General features: G+C 41.9%; 1 protein-coding gene across 1 annotated transcript in view; it reads right to left on the reverse strand.

Annotated features, from left to right (window-relative positions):
• LOC103358660 (vesicle-fusing ATPase) overlaps positions 1–21,043 on the reverse strand; it is a 24,750-nt gene extending 3,707 nt beyond the window's left edge. Inside the window, exons 1-18 of the mRNA XM_008283711.1 lie at positions 20,961–21,043; positions 18,400–18,499; positions 18,258–18,297; positions 17,001–17,167; positions 16,779–16,889; positions 15,884–15,959; positions 15,328–15,483; positions 14,637–14,836; positions 14,388–14,553; positions 11,155–11,229; positions 8,263–8,450; positions 6,960–7,055; positions 6,705–6,861; positions 6,356–6,489; positions 6,097–6,243; positions 4,178–4,312; positions 3,705–3,818; positions 399–454 (exon numbers count right to left, since the gene is read on the reverse strand). Of these exons, the coding sequence (XP_008281933.1) occupies positions 399–454; positions 3,705–3,818; positions 4,178–4,312; positions 6,097–6,243; positions 6,356–6,489; positions 6,705–6,861; positions 6,960–7,055; positions 8,263–8,450; positions 11,155–11,229; positions 14,388–14,553; positions 14,637–14,836; positions 15,328–15,483; positions 15,884–15,959; positions 16,779–16,889; positions 17,001–17,167; positions 18,258–18,297; positions 18,400–18,499; positions 20,961–21,043 (2,201 nt within the window). The remainder of the gene's footprint in view (positions 1–398; positions 455–3,704; positions 3,819–4,177; positions 4,313–6,096; positions 6,244–6,355; positions 6,490–6,704; positions 6,862–6,959; positions 7,056–8,262; positions 8,451–11,154; positions 11,230–14,387; positions 14,554–14,636; positions 14,837–15,327; positions 15,484–15,883; positions 15,960–16,778; positions 16,890–17,000; positions 17,168–18,257; positions 18,298–18,399; positions 18,500–20,960) is intronic.
• Positions 21,044–25,450: the final 4,407 nt, after the last annotated feature.

Raw genomic sequence — 25,450 nt, forward strand, 5'->3', positions numbered from 1 at the left:
TTTTTGTTGACCTTACCAGCATGCAGCGAGTGCGACCGACAGCTTAAATTCGGATTTGATCGCCTTCATTCAACCTGGTGATTGCAAAATAAAGCCAATTAGGTTAGTAGTTGTTGAGAAGAGGTCACTGATTGTTGTCCTTGTTCTGCACTGTTAGGAAAATAAAAGCATCTATTGTGTGTGTGCACAATGTGGAAATACAAGACTGTAGCATTTGTAATCTTTACTAAGCTACCTATATGTAATAGCAATACAGTGGCACATAAATGTCAAAAGAAAACAAGACGGAGAAGCATGAAAGGGAAGGTGATGAGAATAAAAGAGGAGGCTTTAAGCAGATGGAGGCTGCTGACAGGTAATGAAGTTTAATGTGACTGGTGCGTAGCGGCTGTACTCACGCCCCCTCGTCTCTGAGCAGAGACAGGAACTTGGTCACTCTGTAATCCTGGTCCATCTGGAGGCAGCCAAATAAAGCAGAGGGAGAGGAGATTGAACAGTAGCACAAGTGACAGGCAAAAGTCAATGTTGTGCCTTCCAATTATATCAGCGCTATCCCAGCAACGACAAATGGAGCCGTTATGGAGGCCCGCTGGATGACAGAAGTGTAGGCCTCCCGTCTGGGCCAAATAATCCAGCTGGTGCTTCACTTCACCCATCCTGAAGGAGAAGTGCAGCATTCTGGAAAGTATTTTAATTTGCTTTCTTGCTGAGAGCTGCTTAAAAACACTTTGTTTAGGATACAGCTGCAGTCAGTAGCTTAGCTTAGCATAAAGACTTGAAACAAAGGAAACAGCATGACGACCTAGAACGTCTTGGTTTGTCCACAACCCAAAGATAGTCAGTCGGTTTACTGCCATAGACGAGAAGAGAAACCAGAAAATATTCTAATTTAAGTAGCTGGAATGAGATAATAGCAAATTTAAACTTAACCAACGAATCAAGTTGTTGGCGAACAATTTAAGAGTCAGCTACTTCCCAGACAAGAATTAAGCAAATACATTACATGTTGTTATGTTTTAGTTTCTAAGACGCTGGTCGGTGCATTTTATTACCTTCAGAGTCAAGATGTTGCTAGCTTCCATGCTAAGCTAAGCTAATAGGCCGCTAGTTGCAGGCTCATATTTACCAGAGCGCTATCAGACGGATATATTTAACTCATAACAGGAAGGCAAATTGTTTTCCAACACCTTGAAATATTGCTTTAGCTTCACATCGAGCAGCGTCCCAACAAATTAGCCCCACATTTAAAAGCTACGCAGTGCATCCAAACAAATTCCAAACAAAGACTCCAAAGATATTAAACATATAATGTATTTATCGTGATGCACAAACATGTTGTTTGATGATACTTTCATTAAAAAAGGCAAAAACCTTAATCCAAAAAAAAAAAAAAAAATGCTAGTGTTTATGCTAAGCTAAGCCTACCCCAGCATGAACACCAGACACAACGCTGGCCTGGCTGTGTCCAAAGGTGAGTCCACCTACTGGCTCTAAGCCTCCCTAATAGTCTGCTTGGTTTAATCCATACAAAACAGATTATGAGCTCAAGCGTTTCTTGGCTGTGCATAGTGGCTTCTAGACGTCTCAGACTACATCTCTGGTGAATAAAGCTGGGCACAGTTTTTAAAACAAACTCCACAGCAGCTAAAACAGTGACTCTTCCCTGACTAGTCATGCATGGGAGGAGGACACATGAGCAAGCAAGCTACTGAGAACTTGAGATGAAGAAACAGTTCCTGGACAGTGTCCTCTATTTTAAAAAAACAAACAAAAAGCAAGCAGATTTCAACAGTTTGAGTGACAGAACGTTTATGCTTTCATCACAGAAAAAAAGGAAGTAAAGGAAGTGAAGTCCTGAACGCCACCCTGAGGCCCACCTCACTAGACCTGAACACACTTAACTGACTTAACTAAAGCTGCAGTGCTGAAGTGTGTGAGTTCATGAGGGCTCTTCATGGCATGAAAAGGACAGACGGGGCACAATAAGCACACTCTGCTTGGAAAGAACATGTTGAAAATGAATTCATTCACCGTTTGATGAGTTGCTCAGCTGATCATTTCTGACACTACAGCATTTATATGTTTATAGCAAACAACCAAGAGACAGGAAAGGCATAAATATGTGTAAATCCAATCTGGACTTTTGGCTGAAAAACAAACAACGTGCATCAGACACCTTGTGCACTTATTGATTTGCCGGTGGACCAACCCTGAATCCTCATGATTTAGTGAGTCCACGAGGCTGTTAGTGTGAGGGTTGGAGCTGGACCTATGAACTGAACAAAGTGTTCTTTTTGTGTCTTCCTCCACTATCAGCTCAAGAGAACAATGCAACACAGCGCTACTGCCACCACCTGTTCTGCTGCTCATGTTGCAGTCACAACACCAAGCCTGCACCTTAAGCCTCATACACAGTTTGTTTTTGGAAAAGCTGTGTTTTTTTGGTGAGGTGAAACTGTCATTTTTGTTCAGAAACAAATAAACTGAGCTGGTTTAATGTGGACTAACTTGCTAAGCTTGACAGCAGCTCATGACACAGACATGAGAATGATTTGTTAAAAAGTTGTACTATTCCTTTAACCTTCTGACTCCCAGGTGTTGTTTTTTTTGCTCACTGTGGGCTCATTTTTCACTCTAACATAAAGTCCTGCATCTCTACAGGAATAGCAGGACCATGAAGAAGGAGAGAGAAGTCATAAATGAATCCTTGTTTATTAGTTTTTAGGGTTTTTTTCCAGTATCTCACTCAGTTAAATGAGGTGTTTTTAAAGCAAACCCTCCCTGGTTTGGGGGTTCAGAGGACTACAAATCACAAAACTAAGTGATGTTATGTTTGGCCACAGATTAGCTGGTGCTCGCCCCGGCAATGTCTTGAAACCATAGACTGTATAAAAGATGGACATAGCAACCGGCCCTGAAAAATGAAGCCAACCCGGAAGTGTCAAGAACCTGCAATATCACTACGTCCACTAGCTGCTGGCTCCAAAAAGCCCTGGCTCCCATAGACCAGATCACGAAATACCGCATTCCTACAGCTCAGGATTTGTTTCTTATTAGTTTTCGTCGTCAAATCCAGAGATCAGGTGGCCAATCTGAAAATAAATCAATACTGAATTTTTTAAAAAATCGTCAACATTTTGCGGGGCAAGGGGCGTGGCTGGCTGGATTGACAGTCGACAGCGACGATACAGACGAAGTGAGCAGAAGGCGGTAAATGTGGGCGGGCAGAGAGGGCCCGCCTCTCAATCCGTCTGACCAATCGCTGCTCCTATGGCTCCGCCCCGGCGATTTTTGCGTCACTGGCTCCAAAAATCCAAGATGTCAACCAGGAAGTAGCAAAACCCTGGCTTCATTTTCTCAGTGCAGAAACAAACGGGTGACGTCACGGTAGCTACGTCCATCTTTTATACAGTCTATGCTTGAAACATAGGGCGCAGCGCAAATTAGATCCTCACACTAAGGCCCCTCGAGGTGCTTAAAAATTCTGCTTATGGAGATTCCCAGGATACAGGTTCTAAGCATGAGTGCAGTGAAAAAGCCATAATGCGTCTTAAAATTAAGTTTTTTTTCCTCCCTCCAGATTTGACAGCATTCCCAGCTACCTTATCTATTTCTGGCTGTCTGTCTGTCTTCAAACAAACCCCATCCCATCAAACATCCACCCTCCCGCCTGTGAAGCTGCCGCTCCGGTGCGCCTCCCGTACCTGCAGCGACATCTCGATGAGCACGAGGAGCTTCTTGATGCCGATCCAGACCCGCTTCCCTTTGAGCTGCTGCGCGATGCTGGCCCGCTCTTTGTCCGTGAAGCTTCCCAGCAGCTGCAAAGACAACAAAGGCAGCAGAAAGAAAGATGGGGATTTTTTTTTTCTACATTGGGAGCCTGTGGTAAGAGCAAAAACATCCTTTTAATTAAGCTTAAGCCACTTAATGTGTTTTTTGTTTTTTTTCCTCCCCCTTCAGTACCTTGAATGAAAGTGAGTGTAGGTTCTTTCCCTGCAAGGATAAAGATCTTCCAAGGCTGTGTATGTGCACGGCCGTGTTCTCTCGAGAATGGAATGGTTATGTATAATTCACCGCTTTCATCTGCGTGTCCTTGTTTAAGTGCACAATTGAGAGTATTTTTACCTTCAAGCTTCCAAACGTATGTGCGCGATTGTCCTTAAATGCATTTTCGTACCTCCAAGGCGTCGACGAGCTGCTCCCCAGTGGAGATGTTGGGGATGTGGATGGTGGTGCTGAAGGCGTCCAGCATCTCCATCTCCTGCAGGACGTCCTTCCTGCTGGTGGTGCCGATGATGAGCAGCTTCCGGCCCTGCAGGAGGAATAAAACGGCATTGTAATTTTTGCACTTTGGCTAATCATGCCGTCATTTTCCGTGTCCGAGTGAAGGTTAATTGTCAGCAGGTGCAGAGAAGCTTTGAATTCCAGCAGTTATAGTTTTTTAAAAATGGTATTATAGAGGCAAACATACCGCTCCTGCTTTTGCTGAATTTATTCTGTGTTTACAATCATGTTTATCTTATCCCATATCCCCTAAATTTTTGTTTTTAAATCAGTATATCTGGTGTAAATAAACTTTACAACATTATAAGCAGTTGTTACGGATATGGAGTTGAAATGGGTGAAAAAATTCAGTCGGAAGAGACTTTGCAGCCGAACGCAATCAAACATTACGATGGATAGAACAGGATGATCTCGTCATGTGGCAAGTTGTTTTTATGTCTTACGGTATTTATTGTGCATGTCAGTGATTGTGATCAGTGACGGAATATCTGTAGACAAATCAGCCCTTCTGGTAAAAACTAAACTGAAAAAAACTGCACTCAGAAACAGTCAAAATGCGAAAATATCTTGTAAAAATGACAGATAGCTTCTTGCTATCATGAGAAACTGAAGTACATTGGTGCTCCTGTGTTATACGGATATCATAGGATGTTTTTTGTTGCTGTTGTTGGTGATACTAACAAAAAATGAGGCACAAAATCAGTAAACTTTCTGTTTTCATAACTAGTATGTATTAACTAAATAAATATCTACATTTTTGACAAACAAAAACCTTATAAATGAATGAAATATAATCATGTTGTGGTGCACTTCACATGTCTTATCTCCAGGTAGCAGCTTCTCCTTCTCCTGATGTCTGATGCTGCAGTAAGAAAACTGGATCACTTCCACTGTGCTCAACTGCTGCTTACGGATTTATCTGAGCTCATGTGCACCGTGTGAGCTGTGGTAGTCAGGCCCCAGTAGGTGGTGCAGCCCAACCCAACACAACGCCTGGTAGCTGTTCCCCTGGTAACTGGCTGATGTGGATTAATCAGCCAACCAATTATTTGGTCTATCTCTGATTAAGGCTGCGTACGTTTGCAATATTCAGCAATCCAGATAAGGAGAGAGAACCCAAAATCCATCAACTCTAAAGCTCACAGCGAGACTGCAGGAAGTTACTGCGATTGGCCAAGAAATGGTCCAACAGTGAAACAACAACATGCAGTTTTAACTCCAACAACTTAAAGTGTCAAATAGTGAGGCTTAAAGGTGCTGGCAGGTGGATTTCGTCCCCTTTTGGACTGAACCTTGCTCACCATGTTTGCAGTCTTTATGCTAAGTTACGCTAATTTGGCAGCAGCTTCGTGTTAACAGGCGTAATGATGGTATTGATCTTCTCATCTGACTCTGCTAGAAGGCAAATAACGTCAGATTAGTGACCATTATTTAGGATTTGTTCTTGTTTTTTCCCAACAAGAGGTCACGAAAAAACCAAAACTATCAATGTTGTCGTTCTTCTTTTAACACATTTGAACTGCTGGACTTAGCATCGAGCCCATTTATTCCTATTAGAGATGAACATCTGTAGTATGCTCAGTCATTTCCTAAAATAGCTCAACACTGCAGCTCTTAGTCATTTTGTTGTTGATTAACACACATTTGGTGCATTAGTACAGCTGTTGCTGACGTTTTCTTTGCTTGCAACCCCTTATAATGAAGCTGCCCAGAAAAATAATGTGCTACATGTTCAAGGTAATGAAGGATTGTGTACATGGGTGTGTTTTTAATAGTCTTTGGACAACAATGGCAGCTGCGGTGAACTCTGACCTTGGGCGGCGCTTTCTTCAGCAGCACCAGCAGAGCCTGAAGGACCAGGTTGGAGAAACGAGGGCCGATGGGGACGTAGTCCAGCAGACGCTCGATGTCGTCCACCACCACACAGCTGAGCTGAGACTTGTAAGCATCATCGAAGACCTGAAAAACAAGGAGGCAGGAACGAAGACGGGAAGGCATTAATGGACGGAAAAACTGAAGGGAGGAGACGGAGATGCAGTTTGTAATTCGAGGAAGTCACTGCAGCACTTACCTTTTTGATTGCCTGGCACTTGGAGATCTCTGAGTGTCCAATCATCTTGTCTGGAGAACAGATCTTGATGAAGGGGAACTGCGAGTCCTCTGCAATCTTAGCTGCCAGAGCCGTCTTTCCACTGTGGGGTGGACCTGGATGTGTGAGCGCAGATAGGAGGGGTGTAATTTGCTGTTTCTGTTTGCTTTTGTATGAAGTATATCTTTGTATTAAACCCCAGAATAACAAGGATTTCTTCTGACACGAACATGTGATAGAATCTCTGTAAAACACCTGTTTCCACCTCTTCGATATCAGCACTCTGTTTGGTATTTACAACTTTAGCAGACTCGTGCGTTTGATTTCTCACCCTCCAATAACACGGCCACCAGCGGTGTGCGGTCGCTGTTCTTGGTCTGCTGCACCAGCAGCTCTCCGTCATCCAGAACGTGAGTGACCGGGTCGCCCCATTTGATGATGCCGTTCATGATGTAGCTGGAATAATCCTCCTGGTTTGTACCGAACGCCTGGAAAAAACACACGTGGAAATGTTAGCTGCTTTGCCTTTTTCTTGTCGCTGGATTTCATGGTTTTCAACAAAACATCGTCTCTATGAACGGCGTACTGGTTTTATGTCGTTGTTGAGGGATCCCATGAAGTCAGCTCTGGTGACCTGCAGCTTCTCTGCCCTCTCCATGTCCACCTCAACTGTGGATGTAGCCTGGAAAGAAAGAAAAAAGCAGTCCAACATTAAAACAATGTCAAGTTAACGGGGCTGCAACTGTCTATACCCATCCATCCATCCATCCATCCATCCACCCATCCATCATCCATCCATCATCTACACAACACTTAATCCTGGACAGGTTGCCAGTCCATCACAAGGCTACACGCAACAGTTCATACAACGTACACAATCATACGACCAAATCAAAGTGTCAAAACAACTTTTACATTTGTTGCAATAGAATTTGTTGTAATATTATATTTCGACTTATCACAGACATCTAGAACTAAGAAAGCAGGGTCGCTTAGTACTAATTAGTGCTTGTAAATTTGTCTATTTGTGCTCACCTTACACGCTTCTTTCTTAAAGTCTTATTATATTTCTGCTACATGAAGCTAAAGTTGCTAACTGGGACTATTTAGATTCTCAGATGTGTAAATATTTAGCAGGACAGTGGTTTATTTAAAGTGTTTGACTGTTTTTTTTCCTGCAAGTCTTTCGGTTTTCAGCATCTGTTTGTGAATGCAAAGAGATGCATGTTGGTGTTCCAGGGATGAAAGTACTATGCTGAGGGGTCACTGTGAGTGACAGTAACAGTAACAGTGAAACATCAGTGTGTCAGCAGCATGCTTGAATACTTTATATTCAGTTTTATATACAAGGACAGCAGATAAATCTGAGAGCTCCTCACGTGATTAACGTAGAGGAAAGACCTACGAATGCCCCTACAGCTGCAACATGTCAATGACGAGGTAGACCCGCCCTCTCATAGATCCGTTATTATTGGGTTTTCCCCTAAATGGGATCATAACTTCAAAAAACTAACTTCATGACGTCTTGAAGGAGGCTTGAAATTGACACTGTAGTTAGAAAAATCATTGGAAAAATGTTTACTGAGGTAGCAAATCGAGAAAGAAGTTGGCTCATTTTCTCATAGACTTCAATACAATTAGACGTCTATATGATCAGAGGAGTCGCCCCCTGCTGGCTGTTAGAGAGAATGCAGATTTAAGTCACTTCCACTTAGCGTCCATGTTCCTTCTAGGTTTTTTTTTTTTTACTGGAATCAGCACATTGTCAAATCATTTCCTGTTTCCCATCATGCTTCGGGAGACAAAATATAATGTTGCCCCTCGCAATCTGTAAGGCTAGCAGACTACCAACCCGACCTGAACATAAGCTTCGAGCGCTTGAAAGTGACCTTAATGTGTCGGTTCATGGCGGTGGACTGCGCCGCCCTGACCAGACCCTCCAGCTCGGCACCACTGTAGTTCTTCGTCTCAGATGCCAGCTCTTTGATGTCGACGTCGCCGGCGAGCAGGTTGAAGCTTCTCATCTTGTTGGTGTGGATGGTGAGGATCTGGACGCGGCCCTTCTCATCAGGCAGACCTGGTGGGAAAAGTGGAAAGAATGGAGTGTTAACTTTCAGCAAACACTGTCGTTGGTCAGCAAAAACCACTTTAGTTTAACACTTATGGCAGTGTTACAGCAGCATGTAGTTCTGTACATGCAGGGGGTAAACTGGAATTTGTGAAGAGAGGAACTCTTGTTCAGTGATGCTGGGACTCAGACCAGAATCCACACTGAAGAATTTAGGACTATTTCTTCAGTACAAGTTAGTTCAAGGTGTCCAGAGTAACAAACACTCTGCTTGTGGAAAGATGTGTTGCAGTTCCTAAATGTCACTTTAAAAAAAAACAAACTAAAAAACTAAATTTGATTCACGTCCACCGTATTGGTAGAATTTCAAAATCAGGCGTCCCAAATTAAATTTAACTATCTAAACCTCTGAAGACCTGGCGTCCACATGCATGGACATCACATTTTGGGTTATATCACCACAGTTATGATTTATTTTTATTTATTTATCATTATTTTATCATTGTTATTTATACTTTTTAAATATATTTTTATTTCCTTTATATTTTTTATAAAGCGTCATGGTGGCTGTTTAGCATAAGTGCGTGTTTTTATATGTGTTACAGGTGATCATGTGACTGCTTCCCAGCTGCTGATTGGACCGCGGCAGCTCTCAGGTGAGTCTCCTCAGCGTTAGAGCAAGCAGCAGTGCTTCTTCTTCTTCTTGCCGCTCGCCCCGTTCCTGTCTTTGCTCTTGAAAATTTTCTTATTGCGAACCTCAAAGAAAACCTTGTCGACGTTGGCTTTTATTATTTTTTAAATACATATCAAACAAGAGCTCGGGTTTTAGGAGGTTAAACCCCGCAAAAGAAGACGCATTCTCAGTTGTCTTTTCTTTTCTTTGCATTATTTTGTGCCTTTTGGTCATTTGGATAAAGCAACAATTTAAATCAACTTAAAGAACAAACTGTGACCTTAGCGAAGCCCTGATTTCTTTTTAAAATATGTTAATATTTGCATGCAACAGATGGTTCAGGAAACTTATGTGATCAGAAGTTTCATGCTTTCTGCTGCAGATGTGATTGCGTTCGAGCAGCAGAACTGAAAACCCTCTGCTTCATATGCCAGAAAAACATCACGATTCTCTGGAGGAAACCACTTTGGACTTTGACTGAACATAAAAATGCAGCTCTGACGGCTCTGACTCATCCTGCTGCTTGTCCGCTGCCACTGATTTGAGTGTAGAAACCGTGAATCTGTGCAGCAGCTGCTCAGCTCAGTTTGTCACACAGAAAAAGAAAACATTTAGGTTAATAAGGCTACGTGAGGACACGGTCGCACGTCAGATGATGTAAATAATTAATGACGTTACAGCCACAGTGCCACCTATGTAAATTATGCACGGGCCCTCTGTCAGCGGGGAGACGCTATGGATGGAGCTGCTGCGTGATGCAACAGCTGTTTGATAACGTGAAAGAAGAGAAGGCGACGTTCTACATGTGTGCGAGAACGCGGGGTTCATCAGAGTTGGTGATGCTGCGAGAGTGAAGGATGTGAAAGCTGTGACAAGATTTAATCCCTGAGCGCATTAATGACTAACATCACGAGTGATGGAGTTCTGAAAAGAAAGTTGGTGAGCTGGTGATCAGAGACCCGTTTGTTCACTTAAACTAGTCGCCCTGACAGATAGTGAAAACCAAACAATCGTACAGAATTCATGTGTTTCGATGGAAATTAAACATTTTGTACCATCAAAAATATCGTGTGTAATGTGTCCTGAGGTGAATAAATTTACTCCAATGGCTTTGTGCTTCCATTTAAAGACATAAAGCGTCAGAAGATGGTTTGCTAACGACGGATCCAAGGTTGTAATCTAAATGAGGAAGGTGGCGCAGTTGGTAGCACCGTTGCTTTGCAGCTAGAAGGTCGCCGGTTCACATCCTGGTGAGGACACCCGGGATCTTTTTGTGTGGAGTCTCCATGTTCTCCCCGTGCAGCGTGGGTTCTCTCCGGGTTCTCCAGCTTCCTCCCACAAAGTCCAAAAACATGTTGAGGTTAATTGGTGATTCTAAATTGTCCGTAGGTGTGAATGTGAGTGTGCTTGGTTGTCTGTCTCTAAGTGTAGCCCTGTGATAGACTGGTGACCTGTCCAGGGGTCTGGGATAGACTCCAGCCCCCCATGACCCTAGTGAGGATTAAGCGGTGTATAGATGATGGATGGATGTGTCCTGAGGTGACTAAATTGACTCCAATCGCTTTGTGCTTCCATTTTAAGACATAAAGCGTCACAAGACGGTTTGTTAGCGACGGATCCAGGGTTGTAATCTAGATGAGGAAACTAGGAATCTATGACAAATTATTGCACATGTAGGGGGTTAAATAAGAATGATTGCTTGTTAGAAAAAGGGCTAAAATATAGTAGAAATATGGTAATTATTCTCCATCTAGTCTTACGCAGCGAAACTAATCACTGATCTGGACGTGGACGCGCATCTCATTATCACGAGCATTAAGAAAAGTGTTGAGGCTTATGATGGCCTTTCAAAGCCATTTAAATGAGCAACTGGATCCTTTTGTGATGATGCCATAATCCAACATACGCGGCTAGTCACAGGTAACGTGGAGCAAAAACATTTCAGCACTTTCAGATCACGATTGAATGACGGATTGAAATCTTAGCTAAAACGAAAGTGGAGCAAAGAGAGAGGCAGAGAAAAGGTAAAATAACACTCACCGATTTCCATCTTCACCTCAAACCTGCCGGGCCTCATCAGGGCGTCATCGATCAGGTCAGGCCTGTTGGTCATTCCTGGAGACAGACAGAGAAAAACACTGTGATGCTGAGAATGATAACAAAGAAGTGGAGGGATTATGGGACAGACAACTTCATCCATCATGACAGCAGGAGAAACAGATCTTGAAGACGTTACTACACGTACGAGGTGTGTCAGAAAAGTTCCAGGACTGGTGTCACAAGAGATAGATTTCAAACTACAAAGTAGGAGTTTTACATCGACAGATAAACTTTATCGTCTGTCCAAAACAGTGACAGAAATTCTCTTTTACCAAGGCTCCAACAAGAAAAATACAACACATATAAAAACACACTTAAGACACGAGCTCACAAAGCCCAGACGTCTACAAGAAATGTTAAGACGAAACATCAGATGTACTGTTTAGTGTCTTATTTTATTTTGTTCAGGCTGGTTATTGCAGTGGGAAGGAAGGATTTTTTATAGATGTTTTTGCGGGCCAGTGGGACCTTGTTACGTCTGCTGGATGGAAGTAGCTGGAAGGAGGTTTTCCCCGTCAGACCATCAACCAGCACGTCTACAAAGAGATCTGTTTGCTTTGTTCAGAAGAGGCGAGAGTTGTAGCACGATGAATCGTGGCTGCTTCACCATGACAACTCGTCATGAGCATCTAAGAGTTCCTGGCTGAGAAGAGCATCACCGTGCTGGAGCAACCTCTCTACTCACCCCACCTGGCTCCGTGGGATTGTTTTCCCAAGCTCAAGGGGGTCATCAAGGGGACCCGTTTTGATGGCTGTGACGACGGGGCTGAGGAGGATCCTGGAAGAATCCTTCCAGGAGTGCATGGCGACGTGAAGAGAAGGCTGGGGAAGGGTGTTAGACTCCAGGGGGATTACTTTGAAGGGGTAGTTTGTAGTTTGGATTTGAAATATATCTTTTGTGACACCAGTCCTGGAACTTTTCTGACACACCTCGTATGTCAATAAGACCAAAATCTATGTTGCACATCTGGACAAAAAAAAGGGCATTTTTAGTCATGGCAGTTTTTAAACAGTGATTTTGCAAAAAAAAAAAAAAAAGAATAATTTTTTTTTTTTTTTTTTGTCAGGACAGTAGAAAGTGAGACAGGAAAGTGGGGAGAAGAACAGGGGAAGGACCTGCAGCAACTGGCCGTGGGCTGGATTCGAACCCACAACCCCTGCGTCGGGGACTATAACCCCAGTCCATGGATCGCCAGCTCAACCAATTGAGCTACAGCGTCGGCCCAAAAATGAAAGATTTTTAAAACATCAGCAACTTCTTTCTTTATAAGTAATGTAATGGAATTTGTTGCATTTCATTTCCTGAGCGGTCCAGACGAAACACTGACTCGTGTCCTTCTGACCTCCTTTAACCCGAGTCCAGAGCTGCTTCCCTCCAGCAGGATGTTTTTTCTTTAGCATGTAACTTCACCTCATCATTACTTTCACAGCGCAGCTCTTCTCTGATGACATGCACTTAGCAGTTAAATAATATTTTCCAGCAGATTATTTGGCGTCTCCTGATGCGACGACCAGCATCACATATATTATATTTCCGTCTGCTCGCACTTAAAGCTCAGCAGTGTGAAATTGGATTCTAGTGGAAATAAAAACCTCCCGTACAGAACAAATGGGCTGGTTGCAGTTTCACTTCAGCGGCTGCGTGAGACGAGAACATGAATAGGTGGCTTTAACCGAGTTGAAATGAGAAATTTATAATATTCATAATAATTTTAAAATATATTTTTAAAGCACAGATAGAGTTACAAAGTGCTCAAATCAATAAAAAAAATAATAAAAAATGATAAATGTGGATCATATTAGACGGCTACAGTGGAGAAAAATACCCAACAATAAAATAACCACTAGCTAATGAAGTAATTTAGAAAAAAATGTACAGTTAGGAAATTTTCTCAGACTCCTGGAGTGAGTCAGTATTTTAAAAAAAATAAAAAATGTTGTCTTTATTTAAACATGAAGCAAAAATAATTATTTGCACTGCGGTGTAAATTTGCGGCCCGTGAGCCGAGCAGAACTTGAGGAGCAGCAGATCCAATAACTGACTGTCAGACTGATCTACTGCATGTCCTAATGAGTATGTGTAAGCTGAGCTGATAAATAAACTGGGAGGACATTAACCGATCAGAAATCAGAAACATCTGCGACGCTGCGTTGTCGTCGTGTTTTGGATCTTACAGCCTTTAATCGTCCTCAAATTCATTCACAGCCTTCCATTAAAGAAAAGGCAAAATTCACAATAGTTGCTCAAATAACCAAAAACTGAAAAAAGTAACAATAAATAAAAATTTGCTAAATTATAATTTAGTGAAATAAGATGTTGCTTTTGAATTATGGTTGAAAAGAATAATTAAAAAAATAAAATTGTAAAAATTTCCAACAAATTAAAGCACTTCGCTGTTGTGTGCTTCTGTGTTTTTAAATTATTTATTTTTTTTTAATTTTTTCAGTATATATTTCTGTTGAACCACAATTCAAAAGCAATGTCCTGATTTTCATTAAATTCTTATTTATTATTACTTTTGTCAATTTCAGCTTATTTCAGTGTTTTTTTCCTTCTTTAATGGGAGGATATGAATACATTAGAGGACGACTGTCGATGACCACGAGCTAATGCTAACAGTACACCTTTGCTGCGCTTATTCTCACACACACAAAAACATCAATGATGAGACAAAATTTAAATGCAAGGATGTGCAATCTACTGTTGAACTGCTTCAAGTCAAAGTTTATGACAAAACTGAACCTACACTATAAATATCACACCAGATATTCTGTACTAGGTGCTCGTGGGTTTCATTTGAATGAACTCGTGTTCACTGGAGTTTGTTTAAAGTTAACTTTTTATTGAAAAAGCAGCAGCCCTAATGTAGATTTTTCCAACATATGTGAAGAGCTGGTTTGGCCTCCCAGTTCTCTGGTGGTGATGTTTAATGCAAAACAGCTTTTTAATCATGTTAGAACGTCCTCAGATACTGAAAAAGAAATACCGCTCTGAACTTTACGGTCTGGGTCCGTTTCATGAAAGTGATTTGCGAGCAGATCGCATAATTGAGTCCTGCAGGGTTCCTGCTGTTTGATTTGATTGGTCGAATCTACATAAAATGGGCTCCTGCTCTCCAATCAGTGTAACGAAGCCGCTGACGAGTCGGTCGGTCTCCTCTGGTGCCTCTTACCAATGACCAGGATGTTGTTGAGCTGCTCCACGCCGTCGATCTTGGACAGAAGCTGGTTGACCACGGTGTCGTGCACGCCCGTGCTGCTGGCGCCCGTGCCTCTCTGCTTGCAGATGGCGTCCAACTCGTCAAAGATGATGATGTGGAGGCCGCTGTTGGCTCCCAGCTGAAAGTGGTACACATTTTCATCAGTTTTTTTTCTTCTTTTTAACATATTGAACACATTAAAAAAAAGAAAGCGCGTCTCACCCTCTTCTGCTCCTCCTCGGCCTCTGCGAACAGTTTGCGGATGTTGGCCTCGGATTCTCCCACGTACTTGTTGAGGATCTCGGGGCCGTTGACGATCTTGGGCTCGCGGGCGTTGAGCATCTTTCCGATCTGCCTGGCCATCAGCGTTTTACCGCATCCCGGAGGTCCGAACAGCAAGATGCCCTTCACGTGCTTGCACCCTGGAGGAGGAAGGAAACGAGGGGTGAACAAAAATGCCAAAAAAAAAATGATGGAGAAAGAAAAGAAGAAGAGGGAGGAAAAAAAGAAGGAGAAAAAAACAGTAACAAGGTAGAAAAGGAAATGACATTAGGAGGAGAAAAGGATGATGCATGTTATAACCAGAGGGAGAAGAAACCAGATTAATAAAACGGCTCATAAAACCAATATGAATTGTGTCGTTTACCATATGTGTATGAGGGAACATAACTGGCTGCGGCTTATGTTTTATTTCCATGGAGAATATACAGTACAGCTCTTCCAAACAATGTGTCATTCATAAAAGCTCACAAACTGCCTGCATCGCAATCACCAGATCTCATAAATACAGTTTAAAAGAAGATTAACGAGTCAATTAAAGGGTGGAGGAAGCTCAGGGAAAGTCGTAAATCCCCCAAAAAAACCACAGCTATGAAAAGTTACAAGTGAGAGAGAGATGGAGGGGTCGTCTCACCCATCTGCTCCACGATGTCAGGAGGGAAAACTCGGGAAGCGAAAGCTCTGCGGAAAATGTCGGAGAACTCCTTGTCCAGACCTCCGATTCCCATCTTCTCAAAGTTCCAGTCTGGGTTGATGATTGTCTGTCGTGCCTCCTTGGTCTTTGCTTTACCTGTTAAAAAACAAACAAAATAAGAGTTACTTAGCAAGCAGATAATATATTTTAAAGCCCGAGGGAGCACAATAAGAGGTGTGATTTTTAGCAAAGGAAAGCTTGAAACACTGCTGCAAGTCACAACTCGAGCATAAAATAAATTAAAAGCCGTAAAATAAAAGTCAAGTTTGTTTTCTTTAAAGTCGTTCCACTTGGCAGAAAGGAGCCTGAACTCCTCTGAGGTGATTTATGGGACATGATGCATTTATGAGAATGTGTTCTTGCTGCCATCTTGTGGCGTAAACAGATACAGACACATAAGATAAAGGCCCCTTGCAGCCACAACGTTTGTACTGAAAACTGAAGAAATCATTCATCATAAAAGCACATCATCATTTATACGACAGCAGCAACGTACCGACTAGCGTGAGGGAAGAGTTCTCGGCCTTCTCGAAAATCACCTGGCTGTTGCCCACCATCAGCCCGACGTCAATCTGTCGGAGAAACCACCGAAGTCACTACTCCGTTAAGAAAAGTGGAATAATTGCGTTCATTTTTTATCCATTCAGTTCCTCAATTTGGATAAAAAGCAGCAATTATGGCACCTGACGGGAAAGAAATTGAGTAGAAACTATGCAGATGAGCATTTGTGGCTCTTAATGCCGATGCAAATGTAACTCCAATGTCTACGTTTCAGATTTAATCTGCAAAAATACAGATTCTCTAATGTAAATAAGAAGAAATATAAGAGCCAGACGGTGAATTGCTGTTTATGTTTGTATTATTTCTTGTGTTTTTGTATCTGTGACATTTTTAGATTTAAAATAAATGGAAACACTGGTTGCAGTTGGAGTACATTTCGTCAATGATTGTGTTTTTGCTGATGGGCCACAATATTAAGATGTGTGTATAAGTAATGATGAAAATGATCCCAATATGTGAATTATTAATTTAAAGCTGTTAAGGAGGAACTATGGGCATGTTGTGCATATAGAACATCAGTATAATAACATGGACTGCTACTGTATGTTACATGAATTTGCCCTAATTTAATACAACCCGACTGCTCCAGGGATCCAGACCATATTTGGATCATTACATCCCTCAAAAGCAATTTAATTTCACTCTTTTCAGCTTAATTACGGTGCTTTCGTTCAGAACAATCAACCAAAGCTCCCCATCAAAACTGAAAGGACTCATTAGCAGCAGACATCTTATTGGTAACCCTGACGTACTTCAACAGCACCCAGGTATGTTTTACTTTTGGCTTCACTTGTTTTTCGATGAACCATCTCACTACGGTAATCTTATACCTTTTGCTGTTTCTTTCCAGAGCCCGGCTCTCCTTTGAGGATGCTGGCGTCCATGGCCTCGATGTCCTTCACCACCAAACCGAACAGCTTATCGCAGAAACTAAACACGAGCTGAGAGACAGAGAGCAGCAAGAGGATAATGAATATATATACATATAAGCAAAAAAGCAAAGAACTAAGTAAAATATGAGCCGTGATGTTTTGACGAATGGGAGTACGAACCTGCTGGGTGACGGAGAAGGCCTGGTTGTTGAACTGCTGGATGAACTCGGCGGCCATCTTGTCCGAGTCGTACGGAGAGGAGTCGGTGCTCTTCTTCTGCAGGAAGTCGATTTCGATTGTCATGGCGCCAATGCACTGCTTGGACTTGTCGAAGTTGTAGTTGGACACTGAGGGGACGGAGAGGGACACAAGTTATCTTTAACAAGAGCATGAATTCACTTCAGGAGCTCAAGATTTGTCGGCCACTGAAGTATGCACAACAGGAAACTAAAACATAGCACAACATGTAAGAAAATAAACAACATCTGAGACTGGATGAGTACGTATTCTTATATGTCTTGTCAAATTGCTAAAGGTGTTAGCCTGGTTTTTTGTCGACGTGCCTGTGTTTTCTTAAGTTGGTTGTGAACCGTATCATCCTGCATTTTGTTGGATGTGCATACGCTGGTAAAACTGAATAATATCTTGTGACTGTGGCTCAGGTGGTAGGTTGGGTTGTCCATTAATTTGTTGACTTGATGCTTTGATTTCCAGCCCTGTCGGATGCAGTTTAGCTAGCCTGCGACCAAGTAGCAGTTATTGGTTATAGAGTTAGAAGAACTGAAGTTTACCAGGACTCACATTGACAAAAAAAAGTGCTCCATCTATCACTTCAAATCAGTTTTAAAATAAATCACTGTCAGTCAACTGGAGCATCAGCAGTTGCCTAGCAATGTCACAACCAATCACAGCAGGCCATCCCTCACATTGATCCAATCTTGCACCAACCCTGCGGCAACCACGGCCAACGACACCTGAGATAAACCAGTTAGTCCTAAGATATTTCTCTTGTACAAGAAAACAGGTTCCATTACTTCTACGTGCTTCATCAATTTGTGAAGATGCTGACTTTAGCGTAGCATATTATTTAGCATGATAAAGTGAGTATTTAAGATCCCTTTCAAATCTTTCTCATGAGTCAGACTGCTTCGTCAAAAAGCCACGTCTTTAGAAAAAATCGTTGACATCTGATGCTCAGATAATTTATCCTGATCGCAAAATCACTGTTTTCGTCGACAAGTTCAACAGTGACTGATATGTAATTAAAAGCCTGGTTTGGTTTGACATCGAGAACCCATTGTTTGAAACATTAGGAGTAATTTAGAGGGGTAAATCTGAGAACGGAAAGCTCGGTAGGAATAGCGACAATCAATCACAGTGACAGATAGACAATGTTTGTGTAGTCACGATGCAGAAGTCAAACAAAGGGTTGTATACCTTCCACCTCCTGGCCGATGGAGAGGCCGGCCCATTTCCTCTATTGGAGAGATAAAGGAAAGAGAAACAAAGCAAGACTGAGCATCAGTTTAACAACTAATTAACAGCGTGTGTTTGTGCGCGAGCGTTTGCGATTGTGCACCTGAGGCAGGCTGAAGGCGATGGTTCCAGGAGCCACAGTGTGGTGGGTCTTGACTGTAAACGCAAACTTGTGGTTGGGTGTGGTCTTCACAGTCACGTGTCTGCAGAGATAGGTGACAGTCACAACATGAAACAACTGTTGTACAGCAAATCGAGCTAGAAACACGAGCAGAACAAGGAGCAACGTCAGGATCCCTGTGGAGCTGTGTTTCTGGCCAGATGACAAATCAAAATCCAGTATTCATTCTCGTTTTTGCTCGATTTTGGCTGCTGAAAAACCAAACGAATCATCCAAAACAGACTAAAAAGAGACCTAGAGGAATTATGGAGCTGAGTAAAAATTCTCTTTACAAATGTTGGTTAGTGCAGCATTCATTTCTTATTTTAATTACTTAAATAAACACACCACAATTGTTTTTACAGCACTCTAGGTCACATGTCTGCAGAGGAGAACTAAACAACAACACATCAATGTGTTTGGAGACCAGGCAGTGCAATTTAATTAGCTAATTGCATAGAAGCTTTATTGACGGGTTGTAGTTGCTGTTCCATGAAATGTGAAACTGATGCAATGGTAGCCAGCTGTTTTGACAGATTCATTTTTATAGTCCACTAAAGACACGTCACATTCCAACGTACAAGAAGACAAATGAAGCAGAAACACGGTGACAGGCGAAGGTCTGAATGCTTATTGTGCTGCAGATTTCACAAAACTGTCTGGATGGGATGAAAAAAATGCAAACACAGACACAGGAATAAATAACTGAGGACGCTTTATTTCATGTCGCAAGCAAGATGTGACAAAACTAACCAAGAGGACAGTAAATGAACTGTTTTACTGAATTACTGAGCGTAATGGTTATAATTAAAGCTGCACGAAAATATTTAACGCGTTGGTGACTTCACTAAGGAACCCTACGAGGTCAGAAAAACAAACGGCAAGTACATGATTTAGTCGAACAAGGTGACATAACATGAGCAATAAACCTTGACTTATAATAAATGTGTGACAGGCTAAAGAACCTCCCAAACACTGACTTAAGTGTCTGACTTAAAGCAGCACCTTAACCCGATTCAGGACTTTTGGGGTCTTTTGGACTCCAGACCATTTGGTTTAGGTGGCAGGTCTTGTTTTCTTATTTTTGAAGATTTTTTTTTTTTTTTTAAATATAAAAAGAAGGACATTTGTCATGCAAAAAAATATGTCACCTTACTAGAAAATGTATTTAATACAGTATAAAAGTATATAATGAACACAAACAAATCTTTTCCACATATTCTTTCTTGGAGTCCAGTGGACCCTGAAAGACCTTCTGGCAACATGAAAGTCCTGAACAGGGTTAATCATCTGTCTGATACATTTATTTGCTCATTAGATTAGAAAATCAGAATGATTCTCATGTCTGTGTTGTAAACAAAAAAAGCCACAGCCTGAAGGACGTTCACTTTGGTTAGCACAACCAGCGTTAACGGGGAAACAGGTAGCTTGGCTTCGACCAAGTTGGTACACTTCAATTTTTATAGAATTAAACAAACACTTTGAGATTAAACACCCCTGTTTCCACACTTTATGCTAAGCTAAGCTAACTGATTGCCGGCAGTGTCCTTATATTGACCATTAACCTGCTTTATTTTATCCCACTAATACTCAGATTTACATGTGCAATAACCACTTCATGCATTCTTGATTTGCTACTGCCCATCTGTAGAGTTGATTTTATTAGAAGTGGTGCCATTCACATATACAGCTTATACACAGAAAATGAGTTTTTCATATGTTGGTATTTACTATTTTGAGAGTTCTTACACTGATAGAATCCTCCTTGTTCATTGATTGAGATCAGAAAAGGCTTTTCACTTTGGTTTTTGAGGACTTTTTTATTGTAGTTTTCACCGTGGTGGAGGCCGAACCTAAACCTTAAAAAGATGGTGTATTTTTGCATCAAAGTCCTGCAGCTGTTATGTCAGCGTTCAGAGAGAGGAAGCACCAGAACACAAGACATGGAAAGGAACAAAATCTCAAGCTGAGGAAATTTCTGAACAAAGGAGGCAGAATGAATTTAAGAGCAAGAGATCCAGGTAAGAAAACAGGCGAAGGGAAAAACCACAGACGAGTTAAGAAAGCTGGGATGGCGTGACGAACACAGGGAGGTAATGGACACAGAATGGTACACCTGCAGTCAAACAGACTGGAAACTGAAGGACAAACAGAGAGAAAATGAACTGAAGGAGGTCAACGGGGAGGTGAACAGACGAACTGACGGAGGAAAGTCAAGAGATGAGACACACAAGGCGTCTGATTGGGTGGTGGGAGGATGGAGGCAGCCAATCAAAAAGGCAGGAAAACACACAAAGGGAGAAACTAAAACCACATCAACTGCTTTTATGATCATTATAAAGTCAGGTAATGGTGATGCACCGAGAGTCACGTATCAGATTGTCAAGCGGGACTTCCTGGATGACAGGTGACAGGTGGGTGGACGGACAGGTTGGGTGTTTGGAGGGATGCCCGGGCGTGCGCTCGTATTGACAAACACAGTGATGAATAACGTGTCTACTCACTGTCCTGACTGCAGATCCTTCTCGCTCACCACGGCACAATTAGTCAGCGACAGCTCATCTGTCGGGCATCGCGCCGCTTGCATGGTCTGCACGGAAAAAGACGGAGAGAGGGAGGAGAAAGTCAGCGATGTTTAGATGACAATGGAGGTTTTTATATCACGGCAGAGGTTGTTCTTAATGTTTGAGCGTGCATATGTTGGGAGAACTGTCAGCCAACATGAAGATATCAGAAAAAAACAAATACTAGAGGCTGATAGATAGATAGATAGATAGATAGATAGATAGATAGATAGATAGATAGATAGATAGATAGATAGATAGATAGACAGATAGACAGACAGATAGACAGATAGATAGATAGATAGATAGACAGATAGACAGACAGACAGACAGACAGACAGACAGACAGACAGACAGATAGACAGATAGATAGATAGATAGATAGATAGATAGATAGATAGATAGATAGATAGATAGATAGATAGACATGATGCTGTTTCATTAAACTGTGACATGACTGACTCGGTTTCTAAAGAAATTTGCATTATTGACGCGAAAATCTGGTACAAAACTGCAAATTTTCACTAAACACGAGGTAGAACTAAGGTTTATTTACTCAATTACTGCACTGAAATACAATTTTATCTGATAGCTGTACTTGTGACGTACATTTCAAATGCAAATTTTACTTCTTTCTCCTGCTATCAGATATTTTTCTTCTGAACTTGTCATGAGGTTTCATTTACGCAGCTAATTTGTGTATAAAATTAGTAGAAGTAAGCACTGTGAGAATGTGCAAACTATTCGGAAGAAGCCCAAATTAGACCACATGGTCTTCTTTAATTACGTAACAAAAGCCTTTAACGGTCAAGCCCAGGATATTTTAAGTGAAAACATCTATGAAAGAGCAGCAATATCAAATGTAGAGACGAAGGCGCTGATGTTAGACAGTCATCGGCTAAATTTGTTCATCGGACCAAGACCGATATATCGGAAAAAACACTAATGTCGGTCGATACCGATGTGGACACTGATATATCGATACAGCATCCCTATAAATTAGACGTCATTCTACCAAAAAAAAGCAAAAAAAATTATGAAAAGCTTAAACATGACTTCAGATTTGTTCTCCGACCCCTCAGATCGATGCTGTACCCTTTAATTAACTCATTACTGACAGCATTGATAATGTAATGACACCATATATAGTAAAACATCAGCCAGAAGACATATTTTAATACCACCTTTGTGCTCTTTGTGCATGCAGGATTTTTCTTTTTAAGATACATGTATTGTTACTTTTACATCAGCAGAAGATCAGAACAGGAGCTAATTAGCAAGCAGGATGAATCACGCAGCAGCTGTGATCAGGCTTCCACCTACAGGCTAAAGATAGAAAGGTGAAACCTGTGTTTGCAGAACGGCGTCTTACTGAGGAAACAAAAATGTAGAGTGGCTTTCTGGTGTAGGAGGAGCAGACAAGCCTGGCTCACACCCTGAGTAGTCGCCTCGCATCACTGATGAAAGGAAAGAAGCGAGCCAGCACGAGCAAGCGTTTGGTGTTAGGAAGGAGGCGATAAAGCAGATATCTGAGACGGCTGATAGCTTTATGAGCGCTCGAATCACCAGATGGTCACAGATAGACAGACAACATTTGACATTTAAAAATTGCAAAATGCAAAATTGTTTTTTGATTGATCTGACCCCCGGGGTGGAGATAAAGCAACAAGAAAAACAAGGAGAAGCCACTTGTCTGCACCGTGATCAGCATTTTGTCTGACTTTCCACTGCAGGATTCATGATACATTTCCAGCAACGTGTCAGAATGAAATCCAGCTGAGTGTGACGCACAGATGAGATATTTCGGTCGCGTTTCTCGCTCGTGTCAGCGAACGAGACGATCTCATTTTGACACAAATTGAAAATCCTGTGCAGAGAAGAAGAAGAAGAAGCAGATAGAGGAATTCCAATGCACACCGCTGCAGCCTGAGCACACGAAGTTGTAACCATGGTAACTGCATTAAGCGACGACACGGAGGCTCCGACGATAAATCAACCTTTACTTTTCATGGATGTGAATGGAGCGGTTATCCTGCCGCAAACACTATTAAGTCATATGTTCCAGTGAAGCTTTGCAGCGAATACGCCTGCTGTCGATCCTGATGGGTGAACCGCTCCGTATTGATTTCAGTGTTTCAGTCAAAGCTACAACAGCGCTGATGCTTGCTGACATATAATGATGAAACCCTCTTTGTGCGTCATTTAAATGTATTCGTTCGGCACGTTTCATCCAAAGCGTTGCACAAATGAGGCGGCAGACCGAGGACAAGCCTCCGAACACAAGTGCCTCAACCTTCGATTCTCTCAGCGATGAAAGGTTCAGTCATTGTTCAGCTGCAGACGGTTGTGGATGAAGTGGCTCTAAAGCTGAAAGAGGGAAATCAAGTGGATGGATGCCAGTGTTGTCGGTCAGGGGAGAGTAATGAAAGGTGGAAGGACACGGAGGGAGCCATGTTGGGCTGGTGGAAGACTAGACGTGTTGCTGTATTAAGGACCACTCGAGAGGTGATGCATCACTGAAAGTTATTCGATCACTAATCATATAACCCCGATTTCTTGTCGACTTTGTTGGAGAGGGAGCTAAATGTTTTGCAAAACCGAAGGACTGCCGCTATCCAGGAGTCAGGTTGGCGGTATAACTTCCGAGTCTGCATAAACATGAGGGTCCCCGTGAAAAGTTTCCATACACTGGCAAAGACTACGTGCACCATGGCAGTCTTGAGGTTCCAGTGAATCCTATAACTCTGAATCTTCTGTGATGGAATCATTCAAACCCATGCATCTTTCTCTCAAATAAAGACAATCATACATTTTGGTTCTTTTAGAAATTTAATTAAGGTCTTCCGAGAATATAACTAAATCTGCTGGGTCAAAAATATACATCCTTTGGCCGTTTTCACATCACTATGCACATTTGGTAGCCGTCTACAAGCTTCTGGTTTTATCTTTGATCATTCCTCTTTACAGAATTGGTACAGCTAAGCAAAATTTGTTGGCTTTCTAACACATACTTGTTTCTTTAAAGAACTTTGAAGAGACCAATCCAAACACTTGATTCTGGCCTATGTGTGTTTGGTGTCATTGTCTTGTTGTAACACCGATCAGCATCTAAGAGCCAACCTTCTGGATGATGATTTCAGGTTTTCCCAAAGAACAGTCCAAGAGGATCGTGCTACCAAATTGCCTTAGAGGAGTCACCAGCTGTAGTCAATCACTCTTGAGAAGCTAAAAAAGCCCATGCCATTAAGAAAATAGGAGTCTTTGCAAACTCATGAGTTCCATGATACACATGGTCTTTACAAGTGTATGGGGACTTTTGTTTACAACTGTATTTAGACTAGAAAAGTAGTATAAGAACAACAAACACACATCTGTGGGTGAGTGCAGTTGTCTATAGAAAAGGGGACCAAGTACAGAGCCTTGTGGTACACCAGTGGAACGAAAGTGAAGCTTGGACTCTTCTCTTTAGTGTGTCAGTTTGAATGATCGCTCAGTGATCTGAATAGCACTTAATTAGAGATGCTTAATTCAGGAGGATTTAGTGGTTTGAATGGCCCTCCATTACACGGCCATCCATTCTTGTTGACCTTACTGGAATTGTATGATAGCAATGTGCTGCTTGAAAAGCTGGATATGCCTTATAATAATACAGGGATGCTAATTTGGTCCATTTCAGGGACTTAAATAACAGCCTCCCTGTAAAGAAACTGGCACCAGCTATTAAAATACCCCATTTTCATGAATAATAGATGAATAAATATTGAAGCATTCTCTCTATATATATTATAAGTTACACTTCTACTCACAGCATTACCAGTGCAGGATATGAGCACTGCTTTAAGGTAGCGAAAGTGTTTCTGCTGTGAGTCTATTGTGGTTAATGAAGCCAAGAGCATATACCAGTGAGCTGCCAGCTGCCTTAAATTTAATTAAATGCTTCATAATTAATGCTGTACAGGTGGAAGTCTGACGGCCGCTCGTAGCATCGGATGTGGAAGAAAGAGTTACGTAACTATACTGTGATGGTACTGTATTAACGTTCCTTGTGTTTTTGCATGCTGTAATCCATAACCAGCAGGCAATAAACAAATACCGGTGGTGAAGCTGCTGCCTGTGCAAGATCAGCATTCACAAGTATGATCTGCTGCCAGAACAGCACATAAATACGGTGCTTTCTAGCAGCTAAAGCGTTTAGAGAACAGCTACGGGCAGGAAACTGCTTGATCGGCAAGACGCCAGACGAGGATCACAGAGAGATTCAAGTAACCGACTAATCTTTGATTTAATCTCCTTCCCAAAATTCTGCCAAATCCATTCATAATCTCAGGAGAGCCCAAGAACAAACAGACAAATCATGATCTCCCAGATGACTGCACAGCCGCAAACAAGGTGCTCTTTTCTATCATTTTAACAAGCCAACAGGACGCACT

The sequence above is a fragment of the Stegastes partitus genome, unplaced genomic scaffold, assembly GCF_000690725.1.
Source record: "Stegastes partitus isolate 25-593 unplaced genomic scaffold, Stegastes_partitus-1.0.2 Scaffold324, whole genome shotgun sequence".
NCBI classification, from domain to species: Eukaryota; Metazoa; Chordata; class Actinopteri; family Pomacentridae; genus Stegastes; species Stegastes partitus.